The following is a 16,875-nucleotide window of genomic DNA, read 5'->3' as shown; positions in this document are numbered from 1 at the left end:
CGTGCCGGTTTAAAGTTGATTAACTTCTGAATTCTTTATTGTATAGTATTGACTATTCAAGTAAAATATTGCTTTACCTTCAGCTGACAATGAAGTTGTCAAATGATCAGAGGATGTTGAACTTGGCCTATCACTTATATCTAAAAAGGAGATAATTTGTATATATTCTGCATTTTACTTTAACGTTTTGAACCGTCATCTGCAACTAAAGGCTCAACAATATACTCAAGGTTTATAAATGTCGTACATCAAACACGCTTTACATGTACCTCATAAATGACGCATCGATGACGCTCGAAAACCAATTGCAACCAGATCAAATCAGTGATTTTTTGACAAAAATTACCAAAATGACTAATTTTTATTTCAGTATTGATTTAACTTTAATTCCAATATCAATGACCTGAATCTACGCACTGTCGAATTGCGTAGTTCTGCTAGAACTTTTACAAAAAGATTCAGATTTTCTATTGTCAATTTTAGTTGCAACGACATGATATGAAGCAGTTAATGATTATATCAACCAAAATAGATGCCATTTTAAGTTACAATATGTAAATGCAACTGAATAAATATAACGATACATTGAATTTATTGTATATGGTAGCAGTTCGCATGATACTAGTATATCAATTTTATCGTCCACACGACTGATAGCTATTAAAGAAGGATTGAAGGCGGAGAAGCGACTGTTTATATATGTGTTACATATTTGTTTCTCGTTCATTTCTTTTATATAAATAAGGCCGTTAGTTTTTTCGTTTGAATTGTTTGACATTGTCTTATCGGGGCCTTTTATAGCTGAATATGTGGTATGGGCATTGCTCATTGTTGAACACCGTACGGTGACCTATAGTTGGTAATGTCTGTGTCATTTTGGTCTCTTGTGGACAGTTGTCTTATTGACAATCATACCACAACTTTTTTTTCATATTAAATAGAAAGACTGAGTATTTCAACGGGCAATACATTGGGAATAATCTCAGTACATGTAAAATGTTGCATGTCTTATACATTTCTTCATGCTTTTATTCTTACAACTTTTTCCTGTAATTTGCAAGGTCATATGGATTCAATAGGAATTTTTCTGTCGATTTAAGACATCAAATGGATCCAGTCCAAGAGATACCTCTTATGCATTATACACATACTCACAATCTTTTCATTTGAAGTTGACATGCGGTGAACAGGTCAAGGGGATAATTAAAAGAGATGCGAAAAAAATTACCAGTACTGGAGAGTGGGAAGACAAGTAAGTTTTCGAAAAAAAGGGAAAACAATTCAGAAATAATATAATCAAATTATGTTTTGGAGAACGCGTTGGAGATAACAGATTCAAGAAATATAATGAAATGAACAAAACCACTTTTACAAACAGTAATATATTACAGCACGTTAACTATTGTCATAAACAATTATAATATCAAAAAGTATAGTCAAATCAGACCAAGGAATCAGAGATGTGCTTTACAATGTCTATATGTGTGCTTGTATGTCAATACAATTATATCATCATAATCAGTTCAATTTTTAAAATTATACTTTATATGTTTGTATAACTAACATTAACTAACTAATATTATAACTAGATGTAAAAAAGCCTGAAATATTTGAAAGGTGAATACATTTTATAAATAATATTATTCCAACGTGGGGCTCATAAAATATGCACACTGCAGGACACTGTAAAGGTACACAGGTTGTAAAGTGGTAACGTTTTATTGGCAATCATGATTTTAAATCAAGTTTCTGATTTAAATTATAACGAACATACGATAGATTTTAGATTTATAGCAAAAATTAGTTAAGATTTAATATACGTACCACAATCTTGGTAGATCAGAGACATTCTGGCATTAACAATGGCCTCTTGGCCTGCTTCCAAATTGCAATCAGAAAAATGTGTTTGCAAACAGTCCAGATGAAAAGTCAATGCTCTGTGTTTTAAATTAAAGAAAATGAAATAGAATAGAAACAAAATGTCAAATACAAACTTTAACATGGCAATTAATTGTGTTCCTCTTCTGCTGACTTTTTTTTCAAATGAGACAAATATAAGAGAAACTCGTTATAGAGCGAAAAAACGCCAATATTCTTATTTTACTTCATGTTCCAATATACAGGATATGTGTTCACACTAAGTTTGATGACTATATGTTAAACGAATCTATCTCATGTATTTGTTCTCTGTGGTGTATTGTAATCTGATGTTTGTCTTTCCTCGTCTTATATTTTTTGCCATGGTTTTGTCATAGATTTATAAGTGTGAATATAGTTTTGGTATCTGTCTTACCTTTTAATATGTCAAACATGTTCAATTTTTGGCAAAATCTTTCAAAAGATCAAATACATTTTACACGATCTCTGATTTTTTTCAAATGTATTAAATATTGATTGTATATAAATATAAGAAGAGTTCAGAGAAATGACATTACATCTACTTAGTAACGATTTTATGCACAATCATTATTATTTGACACCATCAAAAAGACAACAGTCGCGAAAGATATATTTTAATAGTTGGGTTCTAGTGTTCAGTACCAAATAAACTGGTAGTCTATGTTAATTAAGAAAAAACCATGTAATTACAATTAACTTATATTCGCCTCAAACTTAACAATTTCGTTTATGAATTGACATGTATGTCGTCACAGTCAAATTATGTCACCAATGCTAATATTTGCATACTCGGAAAACCCCATTTGTTTGGTACTACCGTAATGTGATAAGTACACTCTGTAGTGGCATCACACAATGTTTTATTTCATTGTGAATTCACATGGCCTAGAAAGTCTTGAAATAAAGCTTGTAATTTCAAGGAAATACATATAGAATTGAATTTCTTATTTTCTAGCGTTTTAAAGAGGAGTAAACGATACCAGAGTGATATTCAAAATCATTAATCGTTTAACTGGTGTACTCCGTTTTTATGTAGACGTAGAGATGATAAAAACACTCATTTTCTCTTTAAAGTTTTGTAAAATTTTTATTTTCATTTTTGGTCACGATTTCATAGCAAACTTCTATGAGTCAAATGATTTGTTTTTCTAAAATAATATCTTTATTTTATTTTATCAAATAAATTTACCATTGCCAAGATACACAAAATCCGATCTATTTCCATTTTTACTCACAAAACAAAATTTACCAATTAAAGAATTTACAAAATTCTACTGATAAAATTGATTTTAAAAATATGAACAACATTTACATAACATTTCCTGCAATTTTGGTTTGATCAATTAAAGATGTGTACCTTTTTCATGACATAGATCAAAAGTATATCATAACACTATAACACAATAAGTCTATAAACCACTATCTGACCTGCATATTGCATCCTTGTCTCCAGCAGAATCTGTTAATTTGCTGTAGTATGCAGCGGCACATGACTCTATATGTTGAGCAGAACAATTCTGCGTTTCATTTCCTGAATAGAGCAATTTCATTTTTTTAAATGGGCTAAATCACACCACATCTTCCTAAATCTAATCAGACCTTAAATTTAAATGCAGCAGATTTTTTTTTATCGACGGCACATCTACATGTGATACTCCAAATCAAAAACAGATTAATGATATGCAATACAGATCGTCAATGAGCGCAACAAATTCAAGCATCTACCACAAGCTACCAAAATTGAATCTGCCATATTTTAATGTCAATTTGTTAAACTGGCAACCTTTCTGGAATGCGTATCAACCAACAATACATGAAAACCAAACATTAACAGACGTGCAGAAATGTACTTATTTGCAAAATCAAATTCGGGGAATAGCCGCTCAAGGTATCGCCAGATTATTACCACTTACAAGTGCAAATGACTATCAAGTCGTAGCCATACTGAGAGAGAGGTTTGGTCAGAACCACAACATCATGAACGCATATATTCAACAATTAATTGATTTAGCTGCACCGAGGTCGAACGCTGACAGCTGGAAAAGTTTTTCCGACAGAATTGGGTGTAGCATGCGTGATAAGAATCGTAAGGAACAAACGAGAGTACATTTGGAGCCATTCTCACGCCTATAATATACAGTCAGTGGCCGTCCAATGTACGAAAAAACATAACCTGAGTCCGGGGAAACGACGACTGGGACATCGAATCATTGAGAAAAGCAATTAAAAGGGACGTATGCTTACAGGTCGCAGGACAGTCTTTATGTCCAAATAATAAAGAGTTGGAAATTTTAACGACCACTATGTGTATTGCCGAAACAACGAACGTCAGAAACGAAAAACAGTCAATAGTGACACTTAAGAAATGCTTATTTTGTAAAGAACCTCATTATCCGAATACTCGTGAAAACATAAAAGATGATGAGAAATGCATAGAAAGCAGTGCAATACTTGCATGGATGATGACTCGCACATCCGATATTTGCAGAGGACAAATTCAACATATCCTTTATGATTAGCGCAGATTGATACTGGTCAATAGTTGAAAACGAAACAATCAGAGCAGATGTACCTACCGAAGTAAAATCGATTATTTGTTATCTCTTGTCCGGACCCCATATGACTAAGAGCGGACGAAGTAGTGCAAAATCATTCAAAGTAATGAAGATTTTAAATATTCACAGAGCTGTTGCTAGCAACTTGGAATATAGTTTGAGCTTGAAATCCTTGGGAGTTACAGGAAGTGATCACACAAAGAGTCAGTCGGAGGTTGTAAGTAAATACTGGAAAAAGTGTATCACATCCGCAATGGAAATAACACAGCTAAGTCCCCCAAATGGAAAGAACACAGCTAAGTCACCTTAAAACCATACATCTGTCCGCTGCCGCTTAAACATGGAATTGGTTAAACAAAAGACAGAAAACGTTATTACCAATTAGAAGTGAAAAATTATTAAATTGACATAACCAAAACGGTAACTCATTACAATTCCAATGTATGTATGTCAATACAGTTATATCATAAGTATAATTTTAAGTAGTATATGGTATATGTTTGTCTAACTAACATTAACTACCTGAAATTATAACTAATCGAATTTAAGCCTGAAATATTTGAAAGGTGAATACATTTTATAAATACTATTATTCCAATGGTGTGCCCACCAAATGCGCCCACTACTGGACATTGTAAAAGGAACACAGGTTTTAAAATCTTAACGTTTTATTGGAAATCATGTTTTGGAATCAATGCTCTAACTTACAACGAACATACGATAGATTCAATGTAAGGCAAACATTAGTTAAGATGTAATATACGTACCACACTCGAGTAAGGTTAGAGACATTCTGGCATCGTCAATGGCCACTTGACCTGCTTCCAAATTGCAGTCAGAAAAATGTGTTTCCAAACACTCCAGATGTAAAGTCAATACACTGTTTGTTTTTAAATTTAAGAAAATGAGATAGATAAAGAAAAGCAACAGTAGTATATCGCTGTTCAAAATTCATCAATCGATATAGAATAGAAAATTGATTTTTAAAACAAAAGTTAACATGGCAATAAACTGTGTTCCTCTTCTTGCCGCCTTATACTTTTTTTTTTAATCCAGGCATATATTATAGAAAATGTACTGTAAAACGAAAACCGATAGTATTATCATTTTGTTACACGTTCCAGTATACAGAGGATGGCTTCGTTCTAAATATTTTCAATTGTTTTCAATAGGACAAGGCGCAATTTCTAGCATTTTTCTTCCAAAATTCAAAACCATTTCACACGATCTCTTATTTAAAAAAATATTGATTATTTGGTACTGAACACAAATGTTGAAACCTATCTTTGGCTACTGTTGGCTTTATGGTGTTAGATGATAGAATGTTGTCTTTATTGTGGCAAGAGTTCCAAATGGTGAAGTTGAAATCATTGAAAATTTACGGACGCCATCACGAGTTGATTGACCGTTATGTAATAACCGTTTCACAAATGATATCGGATATGATCCTGACGTCGTAACTACAATCCCTTCTCTATCATGAATGTGACCTACCGATTTAGACTATTTACCGGAATTGTTATCGCATAAGCAACACGACGGGTGCCAGGATCTGCTTAGCCTTCCGGGGCACCTGAGATCACCCCAAGTTTTTGGTGGGGTTCGAGTTGCTTATTCTTTAGTTTTCTATGTTGTGTCATGTGTACTATTGTTTGTCTGTTGGTCTTTTTCATTTTTAGCCATGGCGTTGTTAGTTTTTTGACGATTTATGAATTTGACTGTTCCTTTGGTATCTTTCGTCCCTCTTCTATAATAATGATTTTTCATTAAATCGCAACTAATGCAATGCATTGTCATGTCATATGGAAGTGCAATGTGTACATACAAGGCTTCGTGTTGAAGAGCGTACTATGATCTATAATTGTTTTCATTGTTACCGATTGTGACTTAAATTGAGAGTTTTCTCATTGGCGCTAATACCACACCATCGTATACAATGTAACTAAAAAAAAACGAAAGGTCTGAATAACTATCGTTTTTCGTTTAAACATTTTTAAATCTCGTTGATGACACGAGATTCATGACCGTCATGGTCACAATGTTTAATGAAGGTTTAATTACCTCTAAACATAGTTTTTCGTGGTGATAAAACAATGTGATAAGTAATGACATCAAACAACGTATTCTTGTAATGGGTATCAACAAGGAAACATAACCCTTACTGTTTGTTACCTTACCCTTTTAAATGATATTCATCGAGTATCGAAGTTATTAATTTGTTTTACTTCATTTTGAATTAACCATAGTTTTAACCGTAGTAATCTTTTTTAAAAGCATACAAACGTACAGATGATACAAATTGTTGAATTTATACTTTTTTAGAATTTTAGGTCCTCAATGCTCTTCAACTATGTACTTGTTAGGCTTAACAGCTATTTTGATCAGAGCGTCATTGATGAGTCTTATATAGACTGAACGCACGTCTGGCGTGTTACATTATTATCCTGGTACTTTTGATAACTATTATAGTAACTTCAATAGATAATTTTCCATGTATCAAATAGTTTTCACTTGCCTCAGTACACAAATCAGTCATGTTGGCGGTTTATCTGTTTTAACGTACAAAATCGGGAAGAAATTAATCATTTTATGAATGTTTACATTATACCAAATATTAAGGATTTTTTTTTAAAATATATCATTGATTTTTAACAACATCATAGACATTATCCGTGAATATGATCAGAAAAAAATTGTGAATCTTGTTGCATGGTTTCGATCACATAAAGTTGACGACAAATATAAAACGACAAGTCTAAAAGTACAATCTGACCTGCAAAGGGCCTCCTTGGTTCGTGGTGAATCTCTTAATGCATTTCTGAAGACAGTGGCACAGGACCCGATTTGACTAGTAGAACAATTGAGCGCTTCATTTTCTGAATTATGCATTCAACATTTCATATTATAAAGAATGATAATAGGTAATATAATCATATAACTTAGTGAAACAAATAATAAATGTGTGTTCCAATCTTTTGGTTAACAACTTATTTTATATATAAAACAATTCTATACATACCTAACTCACCTTTAAGTCACAAATTCGTTTTTAAAATGGCAAAAATGTGGAGAATTAGGTTATAGGGACAACTTGGTGAGTATCATCACAACATGCTTTTATTTTAACATGAAGGGCAAAAAAGTACAAGAAAAGGTACATTTTTCTTTGATCTTAATGTGGTATGGGTGTCTTTCGCCATCTTGGATTGTAAAAAACAGAGAATCTAAGGTCCATATTTTCTATCAAGTTAGCAAAATTTGATGCAGGAATGCAGATATTTAATGTGAATTTTCATTTAAAAGAACCAATTTATAAGAATATAACTTAGATAATTGACAAGGATTCTTGCTCGAATATATAAGGCAATGACGTCATTTTTTCAGTGACGAAACGTCGCATGCTGACGTCAATTTATCAATAAAATGCACTAGACTTTGTTTGGTTTTTTTTGTACTTTATATTAATTTCATCTGAAAATTCACTAAGTATTGTAATACATAATTATATTGTTAATTCATAATACATGTATTGGTGTTAAATTTTTCAATAACAGTCTAAAATTAAAAAAGTTAGTTATCCTAATTGTTCTAAATTTCTACTCGATCATACACATCCTTTATCACTCTGGATTATAATACCTGAATATGTAAATAAGGTTAATGATGGCACCAGCCTCTTCTTCTAGTAACATGCATCCCTGCCTATACAATGATGTTGAACATGAGATGTACCAGGAGAGGACACCAGATATCATTAACAGATACATGTAATATGTTGGACAGATTACATAATAAATGTCAACCTTAGTTAAGGGGAGATAATCCAAATACAATCAAACAAAAACAATATATATATACCAATATCAATGATAATAGAAAGTACTTTTGAGATGCACAAAAATCACTGTCCAATTTTGATGTGCATCAACATATTATTAATTCTACATAAAATATTATAAAGCCTTAAGTGAGTAAAAAATAGAATAATCTCTCCTCGCATGTGAACTAAGTTTTAGTTAATTCCCATTTACTATCAAATTTCTGTCTTGCTTTAGGGGATCTGTAAAAAAAATTCTATTCGGTAGGAATTTTTAATTATAGCTATGACACCTGTAAGAGTCTGTAATAAAGCGACATGTGTAAATGTAATATTTAACCAGAATGATGAATAAGTTAAACACAAGGAACCAATAGCTCATATGAATTTGAAATCATCCCTTCGTAAATTTTACAAACGCCATCACAATGATATCGGATATGTTCCTTACGTCGTAACTACAATCCCCTTCCCTATCATGAATTTGACCTACCGAATAAGACTATTCAATGGATTTGTTATTACATAAACAACACGACGGGTGCCACATGTGGAGCAGGATCTGCTTATCCATCCGGAGCACCTGAGGTCACCACTAGTTTTTGGTGGGGTTCGTGTTGTTTATCCTTTAGTTTTCTATGTTGTGTCATGTGTACTATTGTTTGTCTGTTTGTCAGAAAAATGTCAAAAATTAAACAAACTGTGCTTGTTGATTTAAAGCTACATAACGTAAAAGTTGAAAACTAATTCAAATTGATAACTTATTGAATAATAACATGAGGGGGCAATACAAAACGAAGATTTCTTACAAAGCATATTAAAATAAGGTTGTCATATATTGGCTTTTAGAAACCTTGTTATTTTCTTTACCATTTTGTCTCTTGAGGAGATATGTCCATTGGCAAGCAGACCACATCTACTTTTGCATAGTCGTAGGCATAAGTGACAAATAAAACTTTATGACGTTTATGAAAAGGCAAAAAAAAGGTACAACACTGTTTGAAATTCATAAATTGATTGAGAGAAAACAAATCCAGGTTAGAAACTTAAACATTGGGAAACACATCAACAATAGGAGGAAAACGACGAAACAGCCGAAACACTGACGTGCAACGAAAATCAAAAGACAATGCAAAACACCAAAACGAACTATAACAACTGCCATTTTCCTGACTTGGTACAGACAATATGATATAAACAGGTCGATTGAAGCAAGTTTGAAGTGAAACCGCGCTGTAATGACAATGTTAAATATAACAATAAAGGACAACATTACATAACAGGATTACAGTACAAAAAAATGCAAGAACATTCAGGACAGAAACATACTCTTTAAACAGTTCAGACATAAACGGTTAGTTACTTCGAATATGGTCAATTGTTTTATCTCATATTGCACTCAATAATGGTATTTTTAATGTGATTTTCAATGTCTCCCGGATGATTTTACCATAGCAAAAGTTTGGCTTCTGCATTGGTAAGAAAAAATTTGTAGAAGAAAATGATGGATTTATAAAACTGAGAATGGAAATGAAAAATATGTCAAAGAGAAAGCAACTTTACAAAACAGTAGACAACAGCTGATGGCCACAATAGGTCTTCAACACAGAGAGAAAATCCCGCTAACAGAGGTGGTTCTTAGCTTGCTCCTAAGTAACCTGGCTCTATAACAAACTTAACCCTCTCATTAGTATGAAACTCGGATAAAAGTTTGATATTTACAACGATTTGTGAAGAAAACAAAATGACATAATAGGTTGTTGTTTTACTTTTCAAAGAGCGTCTGTGTTTGTGAAAATCAAACAAAAAAATACTATTGCACGAGACGTTTAGCCGACTTTGTAAGTCATTCTTATTATTGCTATTTTTTTTTATTTGTAGTTTTTATTGAAGGATTAAAGACGGAAAGGCGACTGCTTATACCTTATGTCAACCTTGGACGTATCCAATACGTGCACTAATAGTAAAGGTACACTGGTTGCTATTTTGTAGCAAACGATGAGTAAATTAAATGTACTTACCACAACCAGACTGGTAAAAGGTCGTGTTTGCATTAGCAATGGTCCATTGAGCTGCATTGGAATTGCAGTCAGACGAATATGTTTGCAAACATTCGATATAGGTTCTTATCAAACTTCAAAATACAAAAAAACAGATGTTAAAGAATAAGAACTAAATGTTTTATAATAATTTGTATGGGAATAAGCTGTGATCTTCCTCTTGTCGACTTGTTCTTTTTTTATGTGCGGCAAATTCATACAAGAGCTTCGTAGATAGAAAGGAAAGACGTTAATATCATGCTTTTACTTCAGTTTACTTTTACTGTTTATTTACGTTTGACCTTAATTATTTATCCCTTATAAATGTTATTGACTATGAATTTACATTCGGGCATTGCAAATCAAATCTATTAATTAATTTGTTCATTGTGTGTTAATTTCCTTTTTTTTTTAATTAAGCCTCCCAATTAATATTTAAAGTGTGTTTTTCTATGTTGTGATGTTATACAATTGATTTAGAAAAAGAGAGAAGGTTTGGTATCATTAAAACTTCTAATCCCGCTGCAAATGATTGCACCTGTCATAAGTCAATAATATGAGGTACAGTACATGTAGTTGTCGTTTGATTTTTATACGAGTTTCTCGTTTTTCGTTTTTGTATAGATTAGACGAATGGTTTTCCCGTTGGAATGGTTTTACATTGCTATTTTTTAGGCCCGTTATACTTTGCTGTTCGGTAATAGCCAGAGTTCCGTTTTGAAGGCCGTACCTTGACCAATAATAATTTACCTTTATAATGTTTTATTTGGATGGAGAGTTGTCTCTTTGACACTCATACCACATCTTCCAATATATTTTTACTTCAGTGTTTGATATACAGAAGATGTCCTCTCAATAATTATGTCAAAGTTGGATGACTATGTTGAACGTATTATCCCATTAGTCGGTATCTATGATTTTTAGAACTCTGCTGTCTTTTATACCGTCGAACATTTTTGCCGTGGTTTTGTTATAGATTTTGCCATTTTTACATCAGTTTTGCATTAATCAAAATTTACCTGTAGTATTCCTTTCTTAAGCATACATACGTACATTTATTACATCTTTTTGAACTTATAGTAACGTCAGTAGTTTATTTGAGTCCATGAAATCATTTTCCATGTAACAAAAAAGTATTACATCTGGCCCAATACAAAGATTAGACATGTTAGAAATCGGGACAGAGGTCATGATTGTTTACATTGTATCAAATATTACGAAAAATTCATTTATTTGAATATATCAATTATATTTACAAATAGTTCCGTCAATATGATTAGAAAAAAATGTTGTATCTTTTTGAATGGCTGTAATGAAAAAAGATAATGACACTTATAAAACAACAAGTCTAAAAGTACAATCTGACCTGCACATAGTCTTCTTGTTTTGTGGTAACTCTCTTACTGCATTGCGGAAGGCTGTGGTACAGTTGATTTGTTTAGTAGAACAAATCTGCGTTTCATTATCTGAATTATGCATTTCAAATAATAAGGTATGATCATAGATAATATATTCATATAACCGAGTGAAAAACAAATGTTTGCTTCAATCTTTTGAGTTAACAACTAATTGTATGTAAAACAAATCTATGCATAACTAACGATCCCTTTGGAGTTAAATACGATCAGTTTAAGAAGATAAGAAGTTAGCAATATCCTTTAACTCTACCTTAAGAAGATAAGAAGTTAGCAATATCCTTTAACTCTACTTTCCGCTATATAGATGATGTTCTTTCACTAAACAATTCAAAATTTGGTGACTATGTGGAACGCATCTATCCAATCGAACTAGAGATAAAGGATACTACAGATACAGTTAAGTCGGCTTCATATCTTGACTTACATCTAGAAATTGACAATGAGGGTCGGTTGAAAACAAAACTTTACGACAAAAGAGATGATTTCAGCTTTCCAATTGTGAACTTTCCATTTCTAAGTAGCAACATTCCAGCAGCACCTGCATACGGGGTATATATCTCCCAATTGATACGATATTCCCGTGCTTGCATTTCCTATCATGATTTTCTTGATAGAGGTTTGCTGCTCACAAGGAAGCTATTAAACCAAGAGTTCCAAATGGTGAAGTTGAAATCATCCCTTCGTAAATTTTACGGACGCCATCACGAGTTGGTTGACCGTTATGGAATAACCGTTTCACAAATGATATCGGATATGTTCCTTACGTCGTAACTACAATCCCCTTCCCTTTCATGAATATGACCTACCGAATTAGACTATTTACCGGATTTGTAATCACTTAAGCAACACGACGGGTGCCACATGTGGAGCAGGATCTGCTTACCCTTCCGGAGCACCTGAGATCACCCCTAGTTTTTGGTGGGGTTCGTGTTGTTTATTCTTTGTTTTCTATGTTGTGTCGTGTGTACTATTGTTTTTCTGTTTGTCTTTTTTATTTTTAGCCATGGCGTTGTCAGTTTGTTTTAGATTTATGAGTTTGACTGTCCCTTTGGTATCTTTCGTCCCTCTTTTATTACCACTGGGTCGATGTCTCTGCTGGTGGACATTTTGTCCCCGAGGACATCATCCGCCCAGTAGCAAAACTACAATTGCATGAACTTACGAAGATTAAACAGGAAACTGGCTCGGACGTCGCCCAGTATAAAAAGGTCCGAAACAGACGTCACCATGGACACGGTGTCGTCTGATACGGCAGGTGTCCCCTCATCACCAGACATGACAAATATCCCAAACACGACTCATTCAGATCATCGTCCTAGTGACAATAGCAATATTACACATATACAGCCATGTTCAGTTCTCCTTAAAGACATTTTGGTGTTTGATGACACAGTACAACACTGTCGCATTTCAAAATGTGAGACCAAAGGCTGCAAAACTTGTGCTATTTTAATTACAGATGCTGAATTCACTAGCAATTTGACCAAGAAGTCATATTTTACCAGAAGTTACGATGATCTGAATTGTAAATCGACAAATGTCGTCTACGGATTAGAGTGCAACCTTTGCGGATTGGTATACGTCGGTGAAACGAAAGGAAGGCTTAACAAACGTATGTGCGGTCATAGATCAGACATTAACCTTAATGCTAACGACATTCTATACCAGCATTTCAATCAGCCCGATCATTCCATCGTTTCTATGACAGTTCGCATTATCGAAAAGATATACCATAGCTCTAACAATCCTAATCTTTCAACGACTCTCCGTAGACAAAAAGAAGACTACTGGATTAGACAATTGGGAACTGCAACACCTTATGGCTGCAATGACAAAATTGATGGTATAGGTATTCTATCTAATCCTTCGTGTAACTCGGTGAATGTGATGAATATTTTCAACTCGACTCCTCGACGTAGACGCAGTCATGGTCATCGTCATTATACATCACCTTCTCTGCATGATGTCTCTATTAATGACTTGCTGCCATTCATTCAAAAGCCGTTAGGTATTCATCACATTCGCACGAAACTTTATTCATTACCCCTTTCGAAACTTCATTCTCTGTTCAATTTATGTTTGGAATCCACTGTTACAAACCCTCATTCAAACCAATACAAACTTGAAGCTATAATTTCGGATATTGCAAGTCACAGACTTTTCAAGCCAGTTCGCATTGGAAAAGATGAAAAAGAGAAAAGATCTTTTCTTAATCTTTCCTTTGCCAACAAAGGTCTCGATGGCGTCAACCTAGGCAATATCCTTCATCATAAATTAGTGCAATCGAAAATACCTCCTTATTTCAAAGACCAGTCTGTACCAATAATTTCTTATACCTATACCAAACCTATTGCAACTAAAATTTTCAATTACAAACGCGTTTTGCAGGATCTCGATATTGACGACTTCAAGTCTAAACCTCCTGATTGCACTTGTGCTAGTTCCAAATTCACATATAATCCTGCTGGCCACGTTATTACCGGTGACCTTAACATTGTTAATAACACTTCTCTACGAAATGTGTCATCGAAAGGTCCCAAATATCGTGAGCCTAAATCCATCAATTGGAAATACAACTTTAAAATTTTGATGGATTCAGTCGAGGATTATGCCAGGCAATGGGCTAAGCGCGAGAAGGAAGACGTAGACACTCTTTCCGAATGGATTAAGGCAGTGAGGTCGTTGATACAAATCAGAATTAAGAAACTGAATGGGTCCATCAATGCCCATGCTACGTCAATCTTTAAAGACCCAAATGTTGCAAAAGACCTATCCGACCTCCATGACAAATATGTTGTTGTCCCTGCAGATAAAGCCCCAAATAACATCGTTTTTGTGTGTAAAAGTCACTACATCAACTGCTTGATAAACGAATTAGGTATTGACAATTCACTTGGTAACTCAACATATACCCTCACGACACTTACCAAAGAGGAAATCCTGGATAATCATAGGTCTGTTCTATGTTCCTTTGGAATTTCAACCAAAGATGAAGAACTGGATCTTCCATCACTGTATTGGATACCTAAACTACATAAGTGTCCTTACAAACAACGGTATATTGCTGGGTCTTCCAAGTGCTCCACGAAACCTCTTTCTAAATTATTAACATCTATTTTATCAGCAATCAAAGACGGGCTTCAAAGTTATTGTGAAACTGCCTATTCTAGAGGTGGCGTGAATCAGATGTGGATACTTAAAAATTCAAAAGATCTTTTAGAGTACATACAATCTAACTCTCTTTCATCTTGTAACAGTATTAAAACATTTGACTTTTGCTACCCTGCACACAAGTATTCCACATTCCAAACTAAAAGACAAATTGAAAGAGTTGATATTACTTTGCTTCATAAAAAAGAATGGCCAACGTAGATACAAGTATCTTGTCTTAGGGAGGGATAAATCCTACTTTGTAAAGAATCACTCTGATTCAAACAAAAAATTCTCTGAAACTGATATTATCAAGATGCTTGATTTCTTGATTGACAACATATTTGTTACGTTCGGAGGACGTGTTTTTCAACAGACTGTCGGCATTCCAATGGGAACAAACTGTGCCCCTCTACTCGCCGACTTGTTTCTTTATTATTATGAGGCTGACTTCATGCAGGAACTTCTTAGGAAGAAAGATAAGAAGTTAGCAATATCCTTTAACTCTACTTTCCGCTATATAGATGATGTTCTTTCACTAAACAATTCAAAATTTGGTGACTATGTGGAACGCATCTATCCAATCGAACTAGAGATAAAGGATACTACAGATATAGTTAAGTCGGCTTCATATCTTGACTTACATCTAGAAATTGACAATGAGGGTCGGTTGAAAACAAAACTTTACGACAAAAGAGATGATTTCAGCTTTCCAATTGTGAACTTTCCATTTCTAAGTAGCAACATTCCAGCAGCACCTGCATACGGGGTATATATCTCCCAATTGATACGATATTCCCGTGCTTGCATTTCCTATCATGATTTTCTTGATAGAGGTTTGCTGCTCACAAGGAAGCTATTAAACCAAGAGTTCCAAATGGTGAAGTTGAAATCATCCCTTCGTAAATTTTACGGACGCCATCACGAGTTGGTTGACCGTTATGGAATAACCGTTTCACAAATGATATCGGATATGTTCCTTACGTCGTAACTACAATCCCCTTCCCTTTCATGAATATGACCTACCGAATTAGACTATTTACCGGATTTGTAATCACTTAAGCAACACGACGGGTGCCACATGTGGAGCAGGATCTGCTTACCCTTCCGGAGCACCTGAGATCACCCCTAGTTTTTGGTGGGGTTCGTGTTGTTTATTCTTTGTTTTCTATGTTGTGTCGTGTGTACTATTGTTTTTCTGTTTGTCTTTTTTATTTTTAGCCATGGCGTTGTCAGTTTGTTTTAGATTTATGAGTTTGACTGTCCCTTTGGTATCTTTCGTCCCTCTTTTAAGTCACAAATGAGAGATTCAAAATTAAACAAACTGTGCTGGTTGGTTTACAACCACGTCCACATTACAGACACATAACGTAAAAGTGAAAAAAATAATTCAGATTGAAAACTTTTAAAGTTTGTTCTCTTTACTTTTTTTTTCTTCTTTTTGTTCAAATTCAACCTAGTTACAAATCTATATATGATTAATAGGTAGATTTTATAGTATGCTGAAATTATGAAAATACATTGTACATTTTTCTGTAGCAACAGCAAAACATTAGCTTTAATAGATCTCAAGTAATCATTTGTTTTAGTAAATGCCATTGGTCAACGGTTACTTGTTCATGGAAATATATTTATGTTTTTAAATCAAAATTTGTTTCCATTACAAAAATATGGGATAGCAAATTACTAACTTTAATATTTTAATTGAAAGATTTTCTTTCTTTTGGCTTAATGTGTTTGTGCTCTCTAATTTTGTTATAAGACCTATAAGTTCCTTAAATAGGGTTAGGGTTATCTTGTTTTATGCATCATGTAAATACTCAATTGAAGCTTTGTTCTATTGAAATGCTTGTTAAAAAACAAGATTTTTTTATTTAAAATAAACGCGTTTTTTGATAATATCACATTTATTTTTTTGCACAATTTATTTGACATGGAAAAGTGAAATACATTCTTCCAATGGGTGATTTTTAAATTTAACAAAATTGCTCTGACAT

At 33.5% G+C, this 16,875-nt stretch overlaps 1 protein-coding gene across 1 annotated transcript in view; it reads right to left on the bottom strand.

Annotated features, from left to right (window-relative positions):
- Positions 1 to 16,875, bottom strand: part of LOC143082130 (uncharacterized) — a 36,239-nt gene that overhangs the window by 4,454 nt on the left and 14,910 nt on the right. Inside the window, exons 8-14 of the mRNA XM_076257685.1 lie at positions 11,677 to 11,776; positions 10,293 to 10,405; positions 7,228 to 7,330; positions 5,222 to 5,334; positions 3,328 to 3,430; positions 1,825 to 1,937; positions 78 to 140 (exon numbers count right to left, since the gene is read on the bottom strand). Coding sequence (XP_076113800.1) covers positions 78 to 140; positions 1,825 to 1,937; positions 3,328 to 3,430; positions 5,222 to 5,334; positions 7,228 to 7,330; positions 10,293 to 10,405; positions 11,677 to 11,776 — 708 coding nt within the window. The remainder of the gene's footprint in view (positions 1 to 77; positions 141 to 1,824; positions 1,938 to 3,327; positions 3,431 to 5,221; positions 5,335 to 7,227; positions 7,331 to 10,292; positions 10,406 to 11,676; positions 11,777 to 16,875) is intronic.

This window comes from Mytilus galloprovincialis, chromosome 7 (assembly GCF_965363235.1).
Source record: "Mytilus galloprovincialis chromosome 7, xbMytGall1.hap1.1, whole genome shotgun sequence".
NCBI lineage: Eukaryota > Metazoa > Mollusca > Bivalvia > Mytilida > Mytilidae > Mytilus > Mytilus galloprovincialis.
This window is presented reverse-complemented; position numbering and strand designations above follow the sequence as displayed.